The sequence below is a fragment of the Gekko japonicus genome, unplaced genomic scaffold (genome assembly GCF_001447785.1).
Source record: "Gekko japonicus isolate JY-2015 unplaced genomic scaffold, Gekko_japonicus_V1.1 scaffold341, whole genome shotgun sequence".
Taxonomy (NCBI): domain Eukaryota; kingdom Metazoa; phylum Chordata; class Lepidosauria; order Squamata; family Gekkonidae; genus Gekko; species Gekko japonicus.
This window is the reverse complement of record NW_015170898.1, coordinates 437,721-448,182: the sequence shown is the minus strand read 5'-3', so window position 1 is coordinate 448,182 and position 10,462 is coordinate 437,721. Positions and strand designations below refer to the sequence as shown.

Sequence of the window (10,462 nt, the reverse complement as noted above, 5' to 3'; positions counted from 1 at the left end):
CCGTCCCCCCCCCCCCCCCCCCATTGGCAGGGGCCACTGTAAATTTATAGAGTTCCATCTCCATTTTGAAGTAATTTCTGTTTGTCTATGACACTGCTAAGAGGGGAAGCATCTGTTTCCAAAAAGTAGCCAGTGTCTGAAGACTGGATTCAGACAAATCTGAATATTAGTACATTATTATCTCTTTAAGGTGCCCAGATTTATTTTGCATATAGATGTTTTCAGTCTGTTCTGTTAAAAAGAATGAGATTTTCTAGGTCATGAAATTTATGGTGAATTTTTTTCCTAGTGCAGCATTGTATCTATATTTTTCATAAATTGGTACAAGTATATTTATTCTCCTGTAATGTAAACTCTTGTCTTCCTGTGTTTATTCTTTTCTCCTAACCATGGTAGACAGGTGAGCGAAGAGAGTTAGCCTTTTACTTTGGTAGCTAGGAAAAATTAACAGGGCTCTTCCGGCAGGGTAAGAGAGAACATGACTTGGTCACCTTCAGCAGGTGGTTCTTTGCCACCTGTGAGAAGGCAAGTGGCCTTTTTCATGGAATGGAGTACTAGTAAGAACTACTGGATAGAAACTGGGGCTGCAGTTCTTTTTTTACTTTTACCGCATTTTATTCTGCCCTTTTAAGGACTTCAGGGCAGCAGATATTGTTTCCCTTCCTCCATTTTGACCTCAACAACATTGTAAAGTAGTTTTTATACTGTTTCCAGTATATTGGAGATAATAGAGTGTTACAGAAGAGTGTTAAGTTTTAGTATGTTATAGTGTTGTCTGTTGTCTTTTTGAATTAGAGGGAAAAGGAGCAATTCCGTAAACTATTCATTGGAGGTTTGAGCTTTGAAACAACAGAAGAAAGTTTGAGAAACTACTACGAGCAATGGGGAAAGCTGACAGATTGTGTGGTAAGTTGTGAGTTTTAATATCACTTGTTTGCATTTTGTTAAAATACTTGAAATGGTTTAGATAATCCGATCACATGGCTTGCACTGAACCAGCTTTCTGACGAGCAGGTCTTGGGGAAAATACATTCTTCGAGGGCACACAGTGGTACTTAATTGCAGGGTTACCAGGTATTGGATATGGGATAAATTGTGCTGGAAGCATCCATGTATCACCCAGTGTGGCATTGTTAGGAATGTTACATTTCTTGAGATCATGAGACTGTAGGTGGAAAACTTAAGGGGAAATTGGAACATACTGTAATCAAACCTAACATTTACTACACAACCAGAAATATTTTGCATGTACCTAAATGAATGGATGGAAATCTGAAGAATTAATTTGGTGTTCTAGGGACTTGAGCATGCTTGGTGTGACCATACTTCTGCCTGTTTGGAAAACAGGACTTGGAGGGGGGGGAAGCCATCGAGATTGTAGTAAAAAGCAAAAGATTTATACAATCTGAAGAGAAACCAGATTATAAATTGCCGTAGACAGAACCATTTAGTTAACGTTTGCAGAGCTGAGAAGAAATATTTTTAAAGAAGATAAATACTCCTATAATGTAATGAGTAACAGCAAATTTGTATTACTTATACTTCGATAGTATTGCTTCAGTTGGTTTTTTCACTATCATTCCTGTTAGAATATTTTAAATGACCAAAATTAGTCACCCTTATCCAATTTGTTTCCCAGTAAATAACATGTCCTCAAAAATAATACCTTCACACTTTTATATCTTGAATTTCTGTTTGAAAGATTTATAGCTTCTTATTCTGAACTTTGGTTTTGAAGTGAATGTATTTCAGAAAAATAATGAGGGTCATTATCATTGAGAAAAGAAGCACAATTTTAAATTTCTTTATTGTGTGTATATTTATTTGCTTAGAATTCTGTTCTCACACCTCTTTCTCTGGGTTGCAGTGGTATATCTTTTTTATTAGAACAATCATTGGTATAGTTTAAAAGTTATATGATCAGTATATCTATAGTATAATTAAAATATTATTCATGATGATATGAAATGGTATTTTACTTGGTTGCATAGCATAGATTGTCAAATAACATGTTCATTAATAAATTCTCTTCTTTCATTTATTAGCTTCATTGACCAGAGGTTTTAAGCCAAACATACAAACAGTTACTATAAAACACATTACATATAATTACGAGATTATTTAGACCAGACATTTTTACAATAAAACTAATAAACATACTTTAAAACAATATGAATAGACAACATTTTATAAACTTCCATAAAATCCCATGATATTATGAAAATTAGTTTTAAAATTTGTATCCATAAAACTACCTATAGAATTTCAAAGCCGCTTTAAAAATAGCACTATCGATAGATATTTTGCCACCAAGCGAGTCGTTTCAGGGTCCTCATCTGCTACCAGTATGGTTATCACCGAAGGTTCCATAGGTTGGTGATGTCTATGTAAAATAGGAGTAATCCAGCAGGATCTGGCGTCAATCCACTGGTGGCAAAATAACAAAAGATGGTCTAAGGTCTCTATTGCACCTGATCTACAGTCGCACAATCTATTTGAATACTGTTTTTTTAGCAAAACGGCCACGTAGTTCTGCAGTTGGAAAAACATTCAACCTAGCAAGCGTGAAGACATATCTAAATCTAGGGGATGTAAGGAAGCTCATATATGAGGGAATTTTCTTAGGTGGGTTCATTAATAAATGGGACATGGGTTTTTGGGGAGAGGTGTACAGATAGTTCATTAAGGTGTAATACAAAAAGTACAGACTTGCCCTTCATGGGAAGTGTACTGTATAAGGTGTGTTTAGGGGATAAACGGAGCTTTACAATGCGAAAGGAAATTGTCTCCTGCCCATTGTTTCTGTGTAAAGAAGAGAAGCGACCAACTAGCAACAACTATTGAGACATCAGTGGCAAAGAAATTTGATCTCTCTGAATATTTAGTGTGTGGCAATATTTCCCATAGGTAATGAGAGATCCTGCAAGCAAACGCTCACGAGGATTTGGCTTCGTAACGTTCTCGTCCATGGCTGAAGTTGATGCAGCAATGGCTGCCAGGCCCCATTCAATTGATGGGAGGGTGGTTGAACCCAAAAGAGCAGTAGCCAGGGAGGTAAGACACTCTTATCCTGTTTTTTAATTTGTGCTTTTAAAGCAACACTGATTTTGTTGCTGGTGGACTTGAGATACTAGTGTATCATTGACCTGTATTTGGGTGTTTATACATGTGGAGTTATTTCTGTCAGTTTACTGAAGGCTGAACCCATAAGGTGTATTACAGTATACAGCTCCTCTATATTTAACTTGGTAGTTTGGCAGTTAAGAGTTGGTGTACTATAGCAACTAAGATATTGAACAATGCAATCCTAAACAGAGTTACCCCTTGAAAATAATGGACTCAGAAGAGTGTAAGGGTATAGCTATTTAGGATTGTGCTGGACGCCATAGATCAAAAAATCCCTGATTCAGATTTCATCTCTGCTATGAACTCACAAGGGGGCTTTAGGCAAGCCATTCTCATCGCTAATTTGCAAGACAGAACAATAATACTGACAGGGCTGTTTAAGGATTATGTGTTTGAAACATGGCTTAAACATTGTAGACTATATGAAGTTTTGGCAATATTATGTATTATGGTAAGAAACATAAACCATGAGAAAAAAAACACCATTCCTAAAATAATAAAAAATAAGTTGATCATGCTTTTCTGTAGTATCTGTGATGGTATTAAAACATCTCTCATGCAGTTTAGCTGCAGCAGTAGCAAACTTGATAGTTTTCACTAGGAAGTGGAAAATCAGGAACCGGCAACTAACTTTTCAGTTTTGGTAAAACTTTTTTCAAGGAATCTGGAAAGCCTGGGGCTCATGTTACTGTGAAAAAATTATTTGTTGGTGGAATTAAAGAAGATACTGAGGAACATCATCTTAGAGACTACTTCTCGGAATATGGGAAAATTGACACAATTGAAATAATTACAGATAGGCAGTCTGGTAAAAAGAGAGGATTTGGATTTGTTACCTTTGATGACCATGATCCTGTGGATAAAATTGTGTGTAAGTAAACATTAGTATTGTGTATAAGAAATTGTTCCTTGCTCCCCAAGGTATACGTTCATTCACGTTCACCATTGTTTGCATGCCTAAGGTTTTAAAATATTCCTCACCTATCATGAGTAATCTGCACTATCTGGTCTACTGATATAATTATTTATGGACCAGTTTTATAGTTTGCAGTAATGTAATTTAGCTGCAATTCATATATTACTCAAAGATGGTGACTTAAAATCCCTACATTGCAGTCTCCACTGTTTTCTATAGAATAATTATGAAGAAGAACTGCTATGAGAGTCAACTTAAAGAGGGACTGCTGTGAGGGTCAACTTGAAGATTTGCCTTAAATTTAGTCTCTTTACTTTTTTGTCATTACAGTGCAGAAATACCACACTATCAATGGTCATAATGCAGAAGTAAGAAAAGCCTTATCTAGACAAGAAATGCAAGAGGTTCAGAGCTCAAGGAGTGGAAGAGGAGGTATGTTACAAAATAAATGAGATTAGGGTTCCGCAGCATGGTGCACTTGGGTGCTATGGTACCTGCCAAGTGTTTTTAGAAAATGGGTGGGGCTCCTGCCCAGCAGGACTTCTAATTGGCTGTATGGATTTTCTCTGTATTTTTTTTTAATTACTCCCCCTGTACTCTGTTTATGTGGGATGCTCTACCTGCTGTGGTGGCCATTTTGTGGACAGTCACCACTATATCAGATTTCCAAAGGTTCCAACAGGCTCAAAAACAAGGACCTCTGCATTAGATACATATTATTAGTGAAGTAATATTCTAGAAAACCTGAATTACTTTAACATACTTTTAGGGAACTTTGGCTTTGGAGATTCACGTGGAGGTGGTGGAAACTTTGGACCAGGACCGGGAAGCAACTTCAGAGGTGGATCTGGTAAGTCACATGATCATTGTGATCCTATGGAGCTGGTGTGGTGTACAGTATTGGGCTAGGATCTGGGAGACTCATGTTTGAATCCCCACTCTGCCATGGAAGCCTGCTGAGTTACTTGGGCCCAGTCATACATTCTCAGTCTAATCTACTTTGTAGGCATGTAGATATGAAATGTAGGAAAGGGGAACAATGTAAGGTGCTTTTGATCCCCATTGGAGAGAAAGGTGTGGTATAAATAAATACAAGTTATTACTAGAAACAAGCCCAGTCTCTTGACACTTTTCTGAATTGTGACCCCTAAAATTGGCAGTTAGGTTCCACTGGTGAAGAGGAACATTATCTGCAAAACGTGCTTCTGATTTCCTTATATGAACATGTGTACCCTGTCTTGAAAATTGGTGGGGGGGGGCGGGGTTTGTTATAGGTAGCTAACAAACTATTTTCTTGTCAATAGATGGCTATGGAGGTGGTCGTGGATTTGGTGATGGATACAATGGATATGGTGGAGGACCAGGAGGTTAGTCTGTTTTATTCTTGCATTTGAGAAAGTACAGCATATGTTTTTTCCCCACTGAAAGCTATCCATTGGTCATGCTTTCTTCAAATGGTATAATTCTTGTAACGGAACAGGTGACCATTCTGTTCTTTCTTTCTGCCCATATTAACACATTTTTTACGTGTTTGTTTATTTCCTAACCTGTAAGGCTGTTGAATATCAGCTTATGTAATTAGCATCATTTATGCCTGGAATGTGTTGTAAACCGTATAGATAACTCTAGTAATTTAGTTAGTTTGTAGTTTGAATCAAATCCCTAGTTTATTTTATAGTTATATCTGGGTAGAATTATAATACTTTCCATGAGTCAGTTTTTATGGTTCTGCAGAGAATAAATGTAAAGCCAGATCCATAAATGAAAGCCACTGTACAACAAGCTGCTTCTTCATGCACTAAATGGCATGTACTGCTTTGGATAAAAGTTTATAGTACAGTATTGGTATGTTACCAGAAAGAAGTCTGCTAGATGCACGGTGTGCACAGATCTTAAATACCTTAAAAAGCTGTCTGGGCCATGGCTATCATAATTTCTGTAATTAGATACTTTGAAGTTTGATGTGAGCAGCATATTTGTTTTATTTTATAATAGGTGGCAATTTTGGTGGTAGTCCTGGTTATGGAGGAGGAAGAGGAGGATATGGTGGTGGAGGACCTGGATATGGCAACCAGGGTGGGGGCTACGGAGGTGGTTATGACAACTATGGAGGAGGTAATATTTCATAGAGAGAAACCTTCTGAAACTAGTCTTAGATGGGCTATGGGTGTGGAATGGGAATTATTTAAAAGTGCTTTCAGTGTATTACAGTGTTTAATGACAAGATTACCATTATTTAAGTTTTGATTTAATTATAGATTTTAGCATATTTACATTGTTTGGTCTACACACTATATTTTTCCTCTACACTGCTTCATACATGACAGTTTACTCCATGAATGGAGAAACAAAATGTACACATTGTGTAGAGGAAAATACTGTGTGAAGGTCCTGCATTTGCATTACGAATGGCATTGGCCAATAGATTGGCTGAGATGAGGTTATACATCGGTCTTCAGGTGTATGCAGGGATTTGAACCTGTGACTACATAAATACAGAGCTGAGTACCCAGCTAATTGTGTCGTACTGGAGCAGTCTGCATATAACTTTTTTTAATCAATTCAGGCAATTATGGAGGAGGAAATTACAATGATTTTGGAAACTACAACCAACAGCCCTCAAACTATGGTCCTATGAAGAGTGGAAATTTTGGTGGAAGCAGGAACATGGGGGGACCATATGGTGGAGGTAATAAGTTGAATGAAGTAGTTTGTCTTTTATGTGCTGTGTAGGTCAATTTTTTCTGATCAAGAAATAGAATCAATTTTTTGTGCATGTCAGTTACTTACCTGGTGGACCTTTAATGACAGGCAGAGGAGAAGTGAAGGCTTCCACATACTCACTTGTCAAGTGAAGAACCTAGTCTGACCCTACTACGTGCTCCGCCCACTACAATAGTAACACCTTTATATTTGATGGTATGGCAAGGAAGTAGGGGTGGAATGAAATTTCATTTATCTTCTACCTGCCTCTTGTCATTTGAATATTTCTGTAAGCCAGCTTTTCCAAACCCCATCTTGTCCTTTTACACCAAGCCATTTACAGCATTCAGACACTGAGAAGGAAAGAAAGAATATCGCCCCCCACACACACACACACACGTTTCTTAAAACACAGATTTATTTCCGTTTTCATCAAAATCCTAGATCTGGCTGCAGAAACGGGACTATTGATACCTTTTATTTTAGTTGTAGCTGGGCTACCCAGTGCCTGAGACATGATTATTCTTCCCCACAACACAGTACTTTTCTGTTCACCTTAGACAGACATTCATATGATGGGTGCAGATGAAGAGTTGGCTCACTGTTGAAGTGGCTAAACTATTCGTACTTGCAGTGGGTTAAGTCACTAAAAATCAAATTTGATTCTATTTCTTGGTCAGAAAAAATTGAGAACTGGCTTCTGTATATAAAATGTATGCCACTACTGTTCTAAAAGAGCATGCCATCTTCCTTGGAGTTCTGATGTACCACAAAAATCAATACAGTTGCAAACCAGAAATAGATGTGTAAGAGTTGTATAAATTGATTTAATCAGATCTGGTGAAGTTTATGAGATGTGAGACCTACTGTGTTAAAAGGTGATAATGTCATTTCGGTGCTATGTCGCTCATTCTGCAATTCTTGCCAGTGAGCTGGAGGGAAAAGGCAGTATTAGCTATAGATTAAATATGGAATATGTTAACATTCTTCAGTAGGAACTGCCTGGTTACTAATTTTGTTTTCTATTTTTACACATATAGGAAACTATGGTCCTGGAGGAAGTGGAGGAAGTGGGGGATATGGAGGAAGGAGTCGCTATTGAGCTTCTGTAAGCTTTTCATGGGTGAGTCTGTTTTTCTTAAGTGCTGAAATTGCACTGTTTCTGGATTTAGCTGCAGGGGTAAAAGTTTTTTAGGATCATATTATCTTTCCTTTAAAAAGAAACTGGTTAGATGGATAACTTCATAACCTATTTTTTTACTCTTTACTTCTGTTGAAACAGGCTTCACTGTATAAATAGGAGAGGATGAGCCCAGAGGTAACAGAACAGCTTCAGGTTTTCGAAATAACATTGTTAAGGAAACACTTATCTCAGTCATGCATAAATATGCAGTGATATGGCAGAAGACACCAGAGCAGATGCAGAGAGCCATTTTGTGAATGGATTGGATTATTTAATAACATACCTTACTGTGGAGGAAGGATTGTAAAAATGCCTTTGGAGACAGTTTCTTAGCTTTTTAATTGTTGTTTCTTTCTAGTGGTCTTTGTAAGAGTGTAGAAGCATTCCTTTGATAATGTTAAATTTGTAAGTTTCAGGTGACATGTGAAACCTTTTTTAAAAATTTTCTCAAAGTTTTGAAAAGCTATTAGCCAGGATCATGGTGTAATAAGACATAACGTTTTCCTTTTAAAAATTTAAGTGCGTGTGTAGAGTTAAGAAGCTGTTGTACATTTATGATTTAATAAAATAATTCTAAAGGAAATGTTGTGTAATTATAGATTTATTTAAGATATTTTGTAAATTAAGGCAAGGAGTGGGTAGTAGAAGGTCCCACAAATACTACAAAGTTATTGTTGTACATGTGAAATGCTGGTCAGATAATGTTTTCTGTAAATCACCAGGTTTAAATATCTAGATAACATAAGGGATATCTCTGCAAGGAGAAACACCTTTTTAGATCTTTTAGATGCTGCTTCTTCAATGGCAAGGAAAGGAAATATCCCCAGCGAGGTACTCTTCCAGGGACACAGGTCTAGTGCAAGAGAACTCTTGAGAACGGCACTAAGTTCAGCCAGTCTTAAAAAGCTGTGCTGTACTTCTGCAGAGCTTTAACTACAGTAGTTTTATAAGGATGCCAACGAAAGCTGAGGGTGTAGAGCAAAATAGTTCTAAGCTTCAGTTAAACTTCTAGGTAAGATCTCATTTACTTTTCCTTTCTTAATATTCCAAAACAAGAAACTAATACTATATGACAGTGTACTGTTTCAGTATAGTGGTTATGTTATTTAGTTTAATATAGCAATGAACTGAGTTAACAATTGTGCACTGAAAAATTTAAAAATACTGTTTTGTTCTTGTTTTTCATTTCTTTCGGGCAATTATATTTTTTATTTCATTTATTTTAACTTCAGTTACTTAACCTATTTTTTCCCCTGCTGGAATCTAGCTTTATGCACCATGGACAAGCAATAGACCTGCTGAGCAATGAACCAGCCAAGTGTCCGTTAATGCTTTGCAAGGGTTCCATCCCTTCTCTGGTTAGATAAAATGGTATGTTACAGTTAATTTAAATGGTATAATCTGTATTTTTGCCTTCGGTCTTAGTTTTCCTGAAAGCCTAAATGCTTAACGGGTATGTAAAATAGATGTGCATAGGTGTTTCACTGAAGTCTTGCAGCTATAGAAATTCAAAGTTCCTATTGCAGAACTTAACATATAAATAAATTTTGTTATTGGTTTCTGTCACACATTCTTGTTGGTAGAATTGTAATAGTTGTGTTCAAGGGATTGATACTTAACTAGAACTTGAGGCAGAACTTAAATGCATGCGAGTTGAAACTGACTATCATGGTGATACCTTGTACATTTTGTTACTGTCAGATGTCTCCCTCCTTCGTGCCAATTAATGCTTGCAACTTCTAGTATACTGTTGAAGCCAAATATTTTATGCAGAGTAGCATTTGCTTCATATTAATGATATAATCTATTACTTATTTTTGATCTGAATTTTGTCTTTCAACTTTTCACTGTTTGGTACAGATGGCACACTTAAAAGGCCTGGATTTATCTCCTCAGTGGCTCATAGCCATTTGCTGAAATTTTCCTGCAGGTGATATGAAGAGATAGCTATGATAAACCTCTTCAGATGCTTTCTTTTTCTTTGGCAGGAAGGTGCCAGGCTGCAGGTAACTAATGAAGAAGTGGTGAACCACAGAAACTTCAAGATATAAGAAATTTCTGTTATCACAAAATAATTGGCTTTGCTGGTTTTATTAAAAATCTTTTAGGATATACTACTACTACAGAATATTAGTGCAGCCACTTGTGATTTTTTTAAAATTTATCAACTTTTAGCAATAACTGTGTAGAACTGAGTCGCAAGGAAATCATGACTAATGTTAATTATTGTGTCACAATATATTTTTATAACTCATAATAAACTTTTATACAAAAATATTTCTAGTCTGATAACATTTTAATATTTCATGCCAGTTAAAATATAAACCCTAATGCTTCGACACCATGATGCAGATCTTGTTCTGACGTAGCTGCTGTTTAAGAAGGTAAACGTAACAAGAAGTTCCTGTTCAACATAGACAAGGTTTTTTGTTGAGTATAAAGCAATATGCTCAAAGAAAGATGAATGGTGAAAAATGAGTATTTTTGAGAGGGACTATTGTAGGATATAACTATAATGCTTAAATTTTCTGTAC

General features: G+C 36.5%; 1 protein-coding gene across 5 annotated transcripts in view; it reads left to right on the top strand.

The window, feature by feature from the left end:
* HNRNPA2B1 (heterogeneous nuclear ribonucleoprotein A2/B1) overlaps positions 1–10,126 on the top strand; it is a 14,444-nt gene extending 4,318 nt beyond the window's left edge. For 3 of the 5 annotated variants that reach the window (XM_015418589.1, XM_015418588.1, XM_015418587.1), the window contains exons 2-11: positions 796–906; positions 2,908–3,054; positions 3,787–3,997; positions 4,373–4,474; positions 4,812–4,892; positions 5,347–5,409; positions 6,038–6,157; positions 6,609–6,731; positions 7,786–7,868; positions 8,028–8,511. In XM_015418589.1, the coding sequence (XP_015274075.1) occupies positions 796–906; positions 2,908–3,054; positions 3,787–3,997; positions 4,373–4,474; positions 4,812–4,892; positions 5,347–5,409; positions 6,038–6,157; positions 6,609–6,731; positions 7,786–7,847 (1,020 nt within the window). In that variant the 3' untranslated portion in view covers positions 7,848–7,868; positions 8,028–8,511. Of the gene's footprint in view, positions 1–795; positions 907–2,907; positions 3,055–3,786; positions 3,998–4,372; positions 4,475–4,811; positions 4,893–5,346; positions 5,410–6,037; positions 6,158–6,608; positions 6,732–7,785; positions 7,869–8,027; positions 8,512–9,195; positions 9,300–9,916 lie in introns of those variants that run through there. The other 2 variants (XR_001482713.1, XM_015418590.1) reach the window with 2 other exon arrangements.
* Positions 10,127–10,462: the final 336 nt, after the last annotated feature.